At 54.2% G+C, this 14,821-nt stretch overlaps 4 protein-coding genes across 4 annotated transcripts; 3 read left to right on the top strand and 1 right to left on the bottom strand.

Moving 5' to 3' along the window:
- Window positions 1-214: 214 nt before the first annotated feature.
- Window positions 215-2,141, top strand: PG985_008690 (uncharacterized protein; the record flags this gene model as incomplete). Its single annotated transcript, XM_066828458.1, has 2 exons — window positions 215-1,956; window positions 2,027-2,141. 2 exons carry the CDS (start codon window positions 215-217, stop codon window positions 2,139-2,141), a joined length of 1,857 nt encoding a protein of 618 aa, XP_066683370.1.
- An 842-nt stretch (window positions 2,142-2,983) lies between these two features.
- On the bottom strand, window positions 2,984-5,445 carry PG985_008689 (heterokaryon incompatibility protein Het-C; the record flags this gene model as incomplete). Its single annotated transcript, XM_066828457.1, has 3 exons — window positions 2,984-3,785; window positions 3,837-5,151; window positions 5,220-5,445. 3 exons carry the CDS (start codon window positions 5,443-5,445, stop codon window positions 2,984-2,986), a joined length of 2,343 nt encoding a protein of 780 aa, XP_066683369.1.
- A 3,846-nt stretch (window positions 5,446-9,291) lies between these two features.
- PG985_008688 (uncharacterized protein) lies at window positions 9,292-10,623 on the top strand (the record flags this gene model as incomplete). Its single annotated transcript, XM_066828456.1, has 2 exons — window positions 9,292-9,452; window positions 9,516-10,623. The coding sequence occupies 2 exons, from the start codon at window positions 9,292-9,294 to the stop codon at window positions 10,621-10,623; spliced, it is 1,269 nt and encodes a 422-aa protein (XP_066683368.1).
- Window positions 10,624-13,932: 3,309 nt separating this feature from the next.
- Window positions 13,933-14,583, top strand: PG985_008687 (uncharacterized protein; the record flags this gene model as incomplete). The annotated part of the gene is made up of 1 exon (XM_066828455.1): window positions 13,933-14,583. The coding sequence occupies one exon, from the start codon at window positions 13,933-13,935 to the stop codon at window positions 14,581-14,583; it is 651 nt and encodes a 216-aa protein (XP_066683367.1).
- Between the last annotated feature and the right edge of the window lie 238 nt (window positions 14,584-14,821).

Here is a 14,821-nt window from a genome sequence, read left to right as displayed (position 1 = left end):
CAGTGAGCTCCAATACCTCCCCGCCGATTGGTGCTTCGACTGGATTGCCTGCATTGAAACCCTCTTTCCTCATCCGTCCTTGACCCACCAAACACCCGAGTCCTTAACCTTGTCGTCCTCCGTTCGACCTTTACGGCGCGTTTGATTCCCTCCAAACAACAGTTCCATTCAAGGATTATAAGAGCCACGGACGCTCTTTCTTGCCCGGGTCCAAATGCGTTTTGCAGCCGTGAGAGCTTTCCGGACAACCTGTCAAACCGCCGTCCGAGGCCTGCCCCGAAACGTACGCACGCGACAGGTTGGTCTACTGCTGCAGCACCACTGCACCGCCAACACTGGCCTCACCAAGCTCGGCGGCCTGCGATCGTTGTCTTCCTCCTCTTCCTCGTCCTCCTCGACCCACGCGACCCGATCCCAGCAGCGACAAAATGCTCTAGGTGAGCCGCTGCAGTCCTCCATGTACTTCAGAAGAGTCTCCGTTGCTTTGGTCTCGGGCCTTGTCGGCTACGGCGCCTGGTATTCCTACAAGGGTGACCCCTCATCCGAAGCCGCAGCAGTGCGCCCCTACTCGACCGGCGCCACCAACTCCCCGAACAATGCTGCGCCAACCCGCAACGTCTTGGTAGTGGGCGCAGACGAGCTACACACCGGAACATTTGTCGGCGAGGGCCCGATCGCCAAGAGCGCCGACGGCAGCGGTGGCAATATCCTCGAGATGCTTACCCCCGACCAAGCCACCGAGAAGCTGCGGGACAACCAGGTCTCTTACATGGTGAACCGGGGACAGGGAGTTCTGCGATACGATATCGTCCAGCTGGCAAGCAACAATCCCATCGAGGACGACCATGCCGAGAAAATTGTCGAGGTCACGCCGCGCGATACCCACAAGACTGGAGAGGTACCCAACGATTGGATGTTCTGGGGCGTCTTCGACGGCCACGCTGGCTGGACCACCTCTGCCAAATTGCGCCAGACTTTGATCACCTCGGTCGCCCGCGAGCTCAACACCACCTACAAGGCGGCTACGGCGCTGGGCGCCCCTCCCTCGCCCGACGCCATCGACACCGCCATGAAGCTTGGTTTCACGCGCCTGGACCACGAAATCGTCCACGAAAGTGTAGACAAGGTTCTGAAGTCCAACTCGAAGCGGGTTGCGGCCGAGCTTCTGGGGCCTGCCCTGTCAGGCTCGTGCGCCCTGCTCTCGTTCTACGACAGCGCCTCGAAGACGCTGCGTGTGGCATGCACTGGTGACTCGCGAGCCGTGTTGGGACGCCGAAGCGATTCCGGCAAGTGGACGGCCACCCCTCTTTCCGAGGATCAGACAGGCAACAACCCCAATGAAGCTGCCCGCTTGCGCAAAGCTCACCCAGGCGAGGAGCGTGTTGTACACAACGGCAGAGTCCTTGGTGGTCTGGAACCTACCCGGGCCTTCGGTGATGCCAGCTATAAATGGACCAGAGATGTCTCCGACCGCCTCCGAAAGGGTTTCTTTGGCCGCAGTTACTCACCCCACCTTAAGACTCCTCCGTACGTTACGGCCGAGCCCGTGGTGACCACTACCAAGATCCAGCCCGAGCGTGGTGACTTCCTTGTCATGGCAACGGATGGTCTTTGGGAGATGCTGACCAACGAGGAAGTGGTAGGCCTCGTCGGCAAGTGGGTTGAGACCCAGGCTACGGAGGGCTCCAACTCGCAGTTCAACTCGGTCTGGTCCAAGATCTTCGGTTCGAAACAGACCCTGCCCGTTGAGGGGACCAAGGATGGCAACGGCCCCGACGGCCAGAAGACGCCCATCCGACTGCAGCAGTGGGGTATTTCCCCCAACGAGAAGGAGCGGTTTGTTGTTAAGGACAGCAATGTCGCCACACATCTCATCCGCAACGCTCTGGGAGGCAAGAACGAGGAGCAGGTTTGCGCTCTGCTGACTCTGGTCTCGCCCATGTCGAGACGATACCGGTAAGTACTTACATGTATCCAGATTGCCACCACCTTTGGTTTCTCTTGCTGACAAGTGACTTGCCTATAGGGACGACTTGACTGTCCAGGTCATCTTCTTCGGCAACGGCCAGAAGACGGGCGAGGTTCTTGTAAACCAGGAGGCCACGACCCCTCTCAAGTCTACTACGAAGCCCAAGCTATAAAAGAAGAAGAAAAATGGTTACATCCTAAAAAGACATGTTGCCCAGAATAGTCAGTCCTGGTTTTGGTCCACGCTTCTCTGTATGCCGTAGACCATTTGTATTGTATAGTAGAGCTTGCCTTTTCTATTCGGCATGAGAGATGAGCCAGCGAGCAGCACAGCAAGCAGTAAAATTGGGCGTTCTGGGAGAGACGAGACGAGAGGTTGGTGCTATACGAACCAAATGGCGTTGTTGTAACGAAACGGGCAAATATAACCTGGCTGGTTAGGGATGCGCCCATTCATCGGGGGAGTGCCACTGTCAACAGAAAACCATGCGCGCCCCCTTTCCGCCCCAAAAATACCATTCGCGTTCGTGTTATGATTCCAGTAGTAGGTTTTTGTGGTCCTGTCCCGTACATGGCATCCGGGCTGGGCTCGTGATGACACGCCGCGAGGCCCCTATCGAGCAATACCCACACTTTTCCAATGTCATACTTCCCGCGGCATGCCAGCACCCGGGTCATGGGATGCTGCTGCTGCTGCCGTTTGACGACCATATAGGCATCTTCATTAATGGCAATCCAGCAGATGAATTCATTCAGTCTCTACCTGTGCTGTATCGGTTGGCATTCAAATTAAGATGGAACAAGACGCGTGTATTCTGGCAGGGTATACGACCTCCCATCCGCCCACCCCCTCCTAAAACGCCCACCAGTGCTACCTGCATAGCTGCTCTCTCATTAGGTATATATGTCACCTCCCACCCTGAAATATTACCAAGAAACGCCTCCCATATATCCCCTTTTATTCTCAACCCTCCGGATCCAACTTCCCCAGCCTACTTATGGAGGGTATGGCTGATCAGTACCGGTAGCCACCACCGCCCCACTGGCCCTGGCCCCCATATGGCGGATAACCGCCCTGGGGCGGCGGAGGACCCTGACCCCAACCAGGAGGCGGTGCGCCGTAGGTCGGCTGAGCCGGGTATCCTTGCGGCGGCATTCCGTAGCCCTGGGGAGGCGGGCCACCATAACCCTGGGGCGGCGGCGGCGCACCATAACCCTGGGGCGGCTGACCCCCGTATCCTTGTGGGGGGCCTCCGTATTGAGCCGGTGGTGCTTGGCCTTGATAGCCGGACCCGCCGGAGTAGTAGGAGTCTGCCGCACCTCCACTGGGTGGCTGTGCATCGGTCTTGTACCCGAAGCTGCCCGGGGGGCGAGTATTCGAGGGGGCATGCGAGGGCTCTGGTGAACTGGCACCCATGTAACCGACGCCGCCGCCATGACCGGCACCCATGGCATCCAAATCACGAGTCGCGACTTTGCTCCAGAGCGAGTTGGTTGGTCTTCCATGGCCCCTGTTGCTGTTCATGTCCCCGACACCTCCATCAAAGATGCCGCCACCGTGGGAATGGCCCCTATTGCTGTTGCCTTGTCCTTGAAGGATATGGTTCTTCCCATCCTTGACGCTTTGAGATCCGAGGACGTGGTTCAACTCATGGCGGCGGGGGTTCTCGTCAGCCCACTTGCGTACGGTCTGGAACATCTCACGATGAATCTCTGTACGTTCGTCACGGAGAGCCGGGTGGTGGAATGCCCTGGTGACATCGTTGACGACCTCGTCGACAGGTACGCCGGGGTTCTCCCAAGCGTACAAGATACGACTATTCGCCCAATTAGTCTATGATCTATCAATGAACACAATGGGAACTTACGGAACAGCATATTGCAGAACTGTAGCAGCGACCCGGCCAGCGCAGGGGTTGAGAACATTGGTGAAGTGATCCTTCGACAGCATCGAGTGAGTTGGGTCTGTGCAATTGGGATTTCTCCATGGCTCAAGCTGAGCGTTGGCACTTGTCGCAATAACACCAGAAGATCCATCCTTCAGGACCTTGGTAACTTGGTTGATGATGGGTCGGATAAAGGGGGCAAGCAGACCAAGAACAAACGCAGTCAGTGTCTCGCTGATGTGCTCGAGCAGACTTTCCAAGCCGGGAATTTTGGCAATGCCCCTGTTGATGGACTTGACAATCTTGTCACGGAACTTCAGGATAGGGTAGATCTGGCCAGCGACTTTGACGGGGTCAAAGCTCTCACTCATACCGGGAACCAGATTGGTGTTGCGTGCTCCATCACCTCCACCTCGAGTGGAAGACATCGCGTTCTGCCTCTCCTGCTCGTCGGCCATTTTTTGCAGATCGCGGGCTTCCGAAGCGAAACCGTTACCGATGACTGGAAGCTTGCTGACCAGCGAGACGAAACTGCTTGCAGAGCTGGGGCCGCCAAATCCACGAGAACCGCTGCCGCCCTCGCCCTTTGTGGCCATCTGGGCGTTCAAAAGCGCCGAGTTCATCTCATCGACTTCAGACTGTGTGAAGTGGTCGTTTGCCTCACCCAGTACAGAGTGCAAGAAGTCCACACCACCGAAGGTACCAGTAACGATAGGATAGATGTGTTTTCCGTTGACCCGGATCTGCGATGCAGCGCCGCAGTGGGGGTAGACCTCGTTGTAACCAAGTTCACGGAGGGCCAGCTCACAGTAGTTGCTGTGGGCCGAGAAGTCCTCCATGCAATGCAGCGATTGTCCCAGGCACCTCAAAGCCTCGCAGAGATCGTCCTCGTTTCCCTTACGAGATGAGCCGGAAGTGTACAGCCGTCCGTAGTGAACGCTGCGGGCAATGCTGTTCCGAAGGTAGCCGACACTGGTTGCCCATCCACCAGCCTCATTAGCGATGTAGTTTTTCATGCCAGTGCGCATGTCAATTTCGGTCTCTACCGGCTGTACTGGACCGCGCAGACGCTTGTCGAACTCGCGAGCATCCTTGCCATCAGCATAGCCAAGGGGGTTGTCGATGTGTTCCTCCGGACGGTAGACACCCAGGCGTTCCGCAGTGACTTCAAACTCCTCAGTCGCATAGCCATTTGCCAGGAAAGACAAGATCCAAACAAGAACTCGAATGGTCTCGGCATTCACGCCTTTCAAACTGCCTACATCGACTGCCTGAGAGTAGTCTCGCAGCCAATTGCCTAGACCCCTTTGCGTGTTAGCTCTGTATCCTGGCAGGGGGGTTGGTTGGGTGAGCAGCTCGACTGACCAAAGTAGGTGCGCTGCACCAGAAGCGTGGTCCATTTCTTGCCGTGAAGGAAGGCGATGGTCTTGAGCATATCTTCAATGTCGCCATGGCGCCAGTTGTGGCCTTCGACCTGGGCGATCGAGGGGATGTTGCCAGCTCCAAAAGCAGCCGCTTTGCCTGGCATCACCACCAAGACGATGGCCAGGACTAGCAGCATACTGCCGAAGCCGAGCTTGGGGACGGCCATGGCTAACCAAAGCTCGTGTTGCCTGCTCGCTCGCTTACTTGTGTGCGCTCAAGATGATCGACGCCAAGGACCCAAGACTTTGTTCGTGTCTCAGTATGCAGTTGAGGGAATGGGGAAGAAGGGAATCTTGTTGATTGGAGGACTGGAATGTCAGATTGTTATTTCGTCGAACCTTAGCATCTATCCTGTTGGGTGGCGGGGTAATTCCGAGAGTGAGATGATGAGTGAGGCGAGGCGATGTAAGCTAAGGTGGGGTTGCGTCTGGTAAGGAGATCAGCTTCTGCCTTCTAGCTTCTAGCTTCTAGCTCCTTGGAGGGGCAACCTTGGATAAGACGATGACCTCATCCAACTTTGGAGGCCCGTCTTGTTTGCAACATCAACATACCTTGCGCGCTCGTACTACCAATTACACGAATGTCGCAGACTCGATAATGGGTTACGAAACAGATATGCAGCAGGCTTCATTCAGGTTTGAGGCGACCATCTATCCCGAAATCTATTCCGTGGCACACTTCTTGGATTGACGCAACGAGGCCCTGTTTTTCCTGATCTGAACACGATGTGCATCAGATGTTGGGCCACTCGCTAATCCTACTTGGTCCAAGACTGGTCTCTTTTATTGGGCCAATCTATGTCAATCTAGCTGAGAGCTGAATGATACAGGTCGCCTTCCGACGCAGTTGTCAGTTGCGCCACCAAAGATAATCAGACCAACCAAGCCACACATGCTGCGTATTTTCATGCACTCTATGCATATCACTTGCTACTGCAGGTCAGATATGCTGCATGCCAGAGAGTTACCAGCAGGCCAATGAGGCCTCGCCTTCTCAAGTCACAAGACGTCCAGACGTTGCTGCTTGGTCTTTGCACTGGTCCAACCGGCGACCCGCTTTGAAAAGACGAAGGGGGCATCACCTCAGGCTACCACAACAAGTAAAGGGGTCGAAAAGGGTCAAGTTCATATCTTCCAAGACGAAGGTGGATCAGCGATACAAGTCTGAGAAGAGGTAGGTGCATAACACCCGACGCAAGAAGCAGGCCAGAACCAACGGAATGGCAACGCGGCCCGAAGGCGTGGCAACTGTGATCATTCTGGTAGCGCAGCCGATTTCCGGGCTTTGTCATTCGGCTACAGGCCCGGGCAAGCCGAGTCAACTTCACCCAGCAACTTCGGGCAAGGTCCGAGTTGTCTCGGTGACCTTGTCTCGCTACCTAATTCTTCAGATGTGAAGTCTCTATATCTCTCCAGCATGTCATGCCTTGGTACCACCCTGACGATCCTGCTTACCCCTTTGTGACACAGACCGCAGGCCCGCTCACACATGTCACGAGCCACGCGCGTTCGTGTTCTGGCATGACATTCGTGATTATATGCAGCAAGCAGTGAGCCGTGGCGTCAGCCCTATGCATGCCATGGGCCCGCCCAAAGGCAAAACAACCTATTTCGGGCTCACCATGTCGACACCGCATTGCAATCGGGTCCGGTGTGCCGATACTTTTCGGATCCCAAGGCAGCAACGTCAACTTCCTAGTCACCGCCCTTCTGCTTCTGCCAGATGTGCGTCTTCTTGGACACTCAGCGCACCATCGGGCACAGAAAAGGCGGAAACCAGCCCTTTCCTTTGTCGCCCTGAGTGACCTTTTAACAAAGGTACACGTGGCGGTATCGCTACATGAGCGTGCCTTTTACTCGTCAGACGTACGACAGCTACAAGCACCACCCGGAGCGGTTGTTATGTTGTTCTATGTAAGCATCCAGAGCTATGACTACTATGCCACTCCTGTCCAATATAGACAACGTTCGAACCTTGCGGCACGTTGTTTAGCAACTAGGTGGTTGCATTGTTGCATCGCCCCTACAAGAACATTGGACAGCTGAACGCTACATGGTGGTGGTCATGTCCTTGTGTGTTGCGGCCTTTAATGCACAGGTAGCATATAGGAAGAGAGCCTTGCCACCACCATCAATATTAATGCAGGTAGGATCTCAACCTTGCCGATCAATCTCCCCTTCCCCCTCAAATGCATCTTGCATAATTCGAGTATTTCCGAAGGCATTTCCGATCGAGCTGTGATTCGATCGTTGGTTGTGGGATTCGATAAGGGGGGCTGCGTCATACCCCCTGCCCGTCGACCAAAACGGCAGCTCAAAAGAAAAGGAGGAAGACACACAATGTGCTTCATTGATGCCGAGTATACTAATGATGTTCCAGACGTTATCAAGGAAAGCCACAATACCACCAGCTAACCATGCATCAGTACCGAAACGGGCAAACGGTCCTGCTATAAAGTTCCTTGCCCAGCCCTGAGACCCTGCGTCTTCGGCCCTTGCATAGGAAGCAATATGATTACTGAGATTGCCCCGCGGGGAAACTTCTCCCTGCAACTGATTTGCCAATTTGGAGAAGGGAAAGCCGTTACCATGGCCTTGGGTGGAAAACAAGCTTCTTGGGAGGGGTCGCACAAATGCGGCCTTTCTCTAGACCGGTAACCAGCACCGAGGGGGGACGAGGTCCTTCGAATAATGGTCGTCTCGAGTGTGATGCAGAATTACATTGCATTGTCACATAGATACAGCATGATGGTATCCGGCAGGCGGTTCGGCACATAGAAGGTAAGTAACCGACAAAGAGATCCTGCCAGTTACACAAAACGGATGGCCGGAAGACGTTGATATCGGATAGCTTCAAGCTGGACTTTGCCCAAGGATACTAGCCCCGTAGCAGGGCTGGCACGATACGTTGCAGTCTTATGACTGGTGGTGGCCCCCCTTCATGTTTGAACCTGTAGTCTTTTGCCAGTTTGAAAGTAACGAGCCGGATAAGTGCCTAGGAAGGCGAACTGGCGGCGCAGCCGGGAGTGCTGTCCGCCCAATCGTGAAAAACATGCTGGATCGGCTTCTTGTCGATTATAATATAAATATGTTATGTAAGCGGTCAGACTACATACATAGCTTACATCCATAACAGTATTTATTTCTCATTATGGCATGTTTGATATCAGGAACCGAGAGAAACGTAATAATAATGAATATGCACGTTGCAATCCAAGACGCCCTCCATAGGCTGCATATTACGACGCGTAAAATAGGCCATACCTGCTCGGAACCAGACCCATGCCTCCTCTGGTACGAGCATACAAGACGTATAGAGAGATGGAGACCTGATCTGACTGACTGGTTTCCTTATCCATGGCACTGGGACTAGATGGGGAGTACAGGCTAGCTAGCAGCCCTGTAGGGGATGAAGCAGCCAACGAAAGACCTGGGCCCACCCCCTTTTCATGGAAAAAGTCCCTGGAGGTGAGATTTCGAGGTAAGTCTATTTATCGTTCGAGATATACCTATACAGTCCGGGATATAGGTAAGTACAGTCATGGCCGAGCCCCGTAGGCTGACTACGAGGTGAAGCGGTGAGTGACACTGCTTGGGTGCCTCGAGGACGGACAGGAGGCATGTATAAAAGGAGGCTCCAGAGTCACAACCTTCAACGGACGAGAGGCTTAGTGTATCATATCTTATGCGAATAAAAGCTTCTTGTTATCCTATGTTGAATCACCAATTGTCCAAAGTCTTCTTATGACCATCACTCACTGTTTGATATCGAGTTAGTCACGTCAACTTCGACCCCATTATATCAAGTCCTTCCTGGTCAAGACAGAGATCCAAGAACTATCCAATCCGTCCCTCCCCTGAACTACAGAGAGCGTATACTCCTTTCGTTGTACCAAAGGATATTACATACCTGTCAAGTGAGATTCCGCTTCTCCCATATTGATGGATTTTGTAACTAACTTTCGTTGCCATGTGGCCACAGACTGACTGTCAAAGTCTTGTAACAACCCAACATGCCTCTGACAATATGGAGAGACTTGTCGCCGTTGGGGCAGCCCCTCCGGTCCCCCACCCCGGACGCCCCGCATGTCTTGGTCATCGGCGGCGGAGTAACCGGACTCGTCAACTCCTGGGTCCTGCTTGACCGTGGATACCGCGTCACTGTCTTAAGCTCGTAAGTCATATAGTTCCAAGGAGTGTATACCAAAGTGGATGATGATTAATTCTTTGTGTGAAGCTCCTGGGCAAACAGCGAGCAGCGTTTGACCTCGCAGATTGCCGGCGCGCTGTGGGAATACCCCCCGGCCGTGTGTGGATCCCACACCGACAAGATCTCACTTGCTCACTCGAAGCGCTGGTGCATGACGGCATATCACATCTGGGATGGTATAGCGTCCATCCCGGCATTGAGTGACGCCTCAGGAGTCCGCATGATGCCTTCGGACTTCTTCTTCCCCGCCCCCGTAGAAGCAGATGCGGCGCAGCACCACAAGATGGCAGAGATCATGGCCAGTGGCGTCCGGGGTTTCTATCGCGGGGCCGACTTGATGACTGAGCGCGATGTCGATCCATCATATGGCGCAGTAGATGCCTACGAGGTGATCGCACCAATCATTGATACGGACAAAGCCATGGACTGGCTTATGCAGCTCGTCGAAAGCAAGGGCGCCAATCTGGTCACGGAGACCATCGGGGAGGACCTGCTAGACGTCGAGTCACAGCTGCTCGAGCAATTCGACGCAGATGTCATCATCAACTGTACTGGCCTACAAGGGCAGGTCCTGGCGGGCGACGCCAGCGTCTACCCAATCCGCGGCGGGCTGATTCGGGTCATCAACGATGGCTCGGATTTCCCGAAGGTCGAGGCTGCCCTGACCATTACCGCAGATGCCGTCCACGACTCGAATGAAATCATATTCCTGGTACCGAGGAACGATAACATCCTGCTGATTGGCGGCATAGCGGAGCCGCATAAGTGGGACTTGGATCTGACGTTAGACAGCCCTATCATCCAGCGCATGCGCCGGAGGTGCGAGGCGTTCTTACCTTGCCTCAAGAACGCCCAGGTCGACCCAGACTACCCGCTGGCCCAGGGCCTCCGGCCCTTCAGAGGCAGCAACGTGAGGGTCGAGCGCGAGCTGCGCAACACAAGCAGCCGCATCGTCCATTCGTACGGCCAGGGCGGAGCGGGCTGGAGCCTGTCGTTCGGCTGTGCCCAGGACGTGGTCATGCTCGTGGACGAGGTGCTGTCAGGTCTGCCGGCGCGACCCATGAAGGAGATGCTCGGTGACCGCAGAGCAGCGGTGAAGCAGAGGTTCATGGCTGACTTGAGAGCGACGCTTTAGGCATGGTTCGGTTGCGTTCATCAAAGGCGGGCGCGGGCGGTCTTGTATCACGCCGGCGGGCCTGTCTCTTCCAAAAAGCGCAGATTAAGCTGCATACTATGAAGTGTGCGTGTACGACTAGACGTTCGTCAAGGGGGTGGCTTCATTTCGACGTACACTAGCGGGGCTCGGAATATAAAGGCGTGTCCAATCTGATCTGCCGTATTAGTGAGTTGTGGCTGCTGGCGTTGCTCAGATGCCATCGGTCGTGTCGCCGGTGCGGCTCGCCCGCAACATTAAGAGATTGAGTAATCGAAAGAGCTGACCACCATTTTTTGGTGCCAAAATTCCATGGAGGTACGGTCAGACTTGCATATCATGCACGCGGACTCCGAGCCATACCCGGATCGACCACATGTCCATGACGGTCCAGCAAAGTGAATGTGACCTGCCCACGCAAGCTCTCTGCCTACGTCGGAGTAAGCAGGGTGGTGTGTTGCGTGCGGTTGGTATGACGGGAACCTCGCCTGCTCGCAGCCTGTCGTGTCCACGTGCTGGGTCTCCCACCGCCGACCTGACGACAACTACATATCATGACAAACCCAACAGCATGATGGATATATTTGCTTGAGAGATGCTGGGGACTACGGCCTACGAGTAAATCCGTCTCGACGGGATTCGGGACATATCCCCTAGGCGGGAGGGTGGAAGGTTTGTGCACAAGTCAGGTATCCACCGTTCGTGACACGAAGCTGACTCGATAGTCGCAGTGACGCCCAGGCCCGTGGGGGGCCTGTGATCTGTACTGTATCTGCCATCCCCAATACAAGACGTGGGACTCAGCAACGCTATCGACTTTTTTTGACGGGAAAGCGAGATTAATCCCCTTGCCGGCGATGGACAAATTCGGGAATTCGCTACAGCAGCTCGGGCTCCTTAGCGCCAGGGGCAGTTTCCCAATTTCACACCGACGGAGCCGCTTTCCAGGTGGACCTGGGACACAGCTGGAGACGGAAGCGGAATTGGGAAATGGCGAGCGTGACCGCGACTGAAACGGTAAAACCCACTGACTGCCGCGCGGGAGGGAACAGTGCAACCATGGGGACCCCGGAAAGTCCCGGCGTTGCAATTTGGAACGGGACTGGCGGCAGGGCCACTGTGCTTCAGGGGACGGGGAGAGAAAAAGGAAATTCCGATCTAGGCGATGCAGCGAAGAAGGCTATCAAAGGGCGCAGTTTCAGCCAGAGCGAGCATTACTGACGGTGACGTAGACGTAGACGTAGACGTAGATGCATTGGGTCACGGTGTGCAAAAAGAGCTGGCAGTCGAAGATTCATCATATCATCAAATGTATGTACATAGGGCACGTAAGTACGGTACAGAATTCACTTTGCGTGGGGGTCTTTGAGTCACACTGCCTCACCATAGACACACAGAGTTGACAGGACACTGGAACAACCCTGAAATAGCCTGCGAGGTCTCACCATTTTCCTGCGTACCGCAACTCCCAGCAAACGCTGCAATTCTGAAGCGACGGGGCGAAAGAGCTGCGCACACGTAGCGTAGTCGTAGGTAAGTAGTAGGATAATACAACTCGGATATAACTAAGCTGGGTCGTCTCTCCATTTGGTGCTAAGCTAACCTACGTCATATCAGACCATGCTTGGTAAGTGACGGATTTTAGTGTACCGTGCCGATGGTTCATACAGTAGGTTAGGTAGAGAACGGCCAGCTGTCATTTCCGTCTATCTTGCTCTTTCTTGTCTCTCACATGCAATTATGGGTGCGCAGGAAACTCGACTGGATTTAGACACCCGCTTGCCGCCCTGCCGCCAGCTACACAGATTGAGGGTGTTGTCTCGCTTACCAAGTGCTCAAAAGAGCGTTTGGCGATGGGGTCTAGACTCTAGGTACCTCCTGCAGAAGCAAGCAGTGACGACCCTTAAGCTGGTTAGCCCAGATCAGCCGAGCCAAGGATTGAACATTGGACGCAATCCTCAGGCCTCGGAAGGCGCCGATGAATATTATTGATCGATAGTCTGGGGAGGCTGGCAGCTGGTGGTTGGAGCCCCGCGTTTTGGATGATTTGTCTAATGTTCACATTTGTCACGGCTTGACGGACTTGTAGGAATAGTCCTCATGCTATGCAATCGTCATTCCAGCTTGGCGTGTGCTGTGTTGGTTAGGAAAAAGCGACCAAGAACAGAGTGACGCCAGATCGACACACAAACACCGAAACGGGCGGTTTCAAGCCGAGACCAGACCATGCCATCGAAAGACGACGATAGGGTGGTCCTGTTCACCTTTTCCTGCTTTTCCTTCCTGTTGCCAATATCCCTTGGTCAACGCACCAATCCGGGTCGGTCGGTTTACTAGGATCCCCTAAAGGCTCCCCTAAAAGGATCACCGACGTAGGCTTAAAAAGGATTGGGCCGAACAAACTCAAACTACGCGCACGCGACAGTCAGTCGTCGTGGGGTGGAGGTTGGAAGCTCTGTTTTCCTCCAGTTTTTTTTGGCTAATGTTTTTCTTTTCTTTTGTCCTGATCCCATTCCATCCGGGCTTGGTTGTCCAAGAGGTACTTAATCAGAATAAAAGTACACATAATAGCATCGGAAAAACCTGGAAGCTCTTTCTCAAATTCAATCCTAGCAATAACTTCGGTTACACGACGTCTGGTGCGCTGTGCACACACTCTGCGGCGCTCCAGGCTGCGGCCCACACAAAAAAAAACAATACCAACTCTTTCGGACACTGGCTGCTGAGGGAAAGCCAAGCCAGCACTGTGAAAGAGCCCGTTTCTGGTTGGTTTTCAATGTTGGCAGAGGTTTTGGGGTACCCATAAAGGCCCTGCAGTACCTAAGTTTTGGGAGACGTCAATACAGTGCTGGTTTGTCGGAGATTGCGGCCATACCACGCAAAATCCAAAAACAGCAACCCCACGCTCCAGCCTACAGCCTTCCCCCCTACCCTAGTCTCCTACAAATCTGGCTTTGCCCAGATTAGTTGACGACTTATTATTCCCTGCCTCAACCCTCGACATTATTTCTTGCCGTCAATGCTCGAGATCGGAGAAACGATCCTGATCTAACTGCTTTTCCCACTTCCAGTATATTTCATCCATACTACCCGCGATACTTCTCAAGATGGACTTACTCAATTGTACTGTCACTCTTGGCTTTGATGGCCGTCTCTAGACCTCAGTTGTCCGAATCTTTCGAACCATCTGTGTCTGTCGGAGATTGCTTCTACGCGCTCTTCCACCGTCCCGCATTCTGATTATAAAACATCCTACTCTCAACACGTCGCTAAAAGCTGATACGCTTCAACATGTCTGATACAACCGTCGTTCAACCTACCGACTGTGCCAAGGTGCAGTCCATGGAAACCGTCATATCCCCAGATCATCAAATCGCCATTGCTCCCATGGCTACCACGCAAATTTGCAGCCAAGCAATCGATGCAAAGGAGGCCCCAGAAACATCAGATGTTTCTTTGAGGCAACAGAAGGCCCTCAAAGTCGCCAACAAGCACGTCACGTGCCAGGTTCAAACGCAAACACCCCTGGCCAATGAGTCCATAGCCATTGCCCGTGCTTTGTCTTCGGCGGTCCCTCTGCCCTTGAACTTCGGCTGCGTCATCCCTGGTGTCTTCCGCAGCAGCTATCCGCAGGCGCAGGACTTTGCCTACCTTAGCAAATTGAAGCTCAAGACCATTGTCACGCTCGTGCAAAAAGACCTCCCAGAAGGCTTCCAGGAGTTCATCAACGGCAATGGCATCACTCACAAGACCTTCGACATGGTGGGGACGAAAAAGGCCGAGATCCCGATGGGCCTGATGCGATCGATCATGGAGATCATTGCGGACCGGAGATACCATCCCCTCCCTGATCCATTGCAACCACGGAAAGCACCGGACTGGTTGCGTAGTGGGCGTCTATCGGAAATGGAGCGGCTGGGACACCGCTTCAGTTGTTGCTGAGTACGAGAAATACGCAGCTCCCAAGGCACGCGAGTCTGACGTCAAGTACTTGAATGAGTTCAAACTCACAAGCCTGAAGCATGTTATGAGCGAAAAGCACCCGCAGGGGATCCGGCAGTTCAGCTTTCTTACGATAGTTGCGGCTATCAGCCTCGTGGTCTGGGTCCTGACCCTGTATTGTTCCTCCCAGACACAGTCATCGCTGTGAAACGTGGGAGTTGAACTCAAGAGAGTGGAA

The sequence above is a fragment of the Apiospora marii genome, assembly GCF_038362585.1.
Source record: "Apiospora marii strain CBS 49790 chromosome Unknown utg000005l_segment0_segment0, whole genome shotgun sequence".
Classification (NCBI taxonomy): Eukaryota; Fungi; Ascomycota; class Sordariomycetes; order Amphisphaeriales; family Apiosporaceae; genus Apiospora; species Apiospora marii.
The sequence above is the reverse complement of the archived record's forward strand: the minus strand, read 5'-3'. Positions and strand labels throughout refer to the sequence as shown.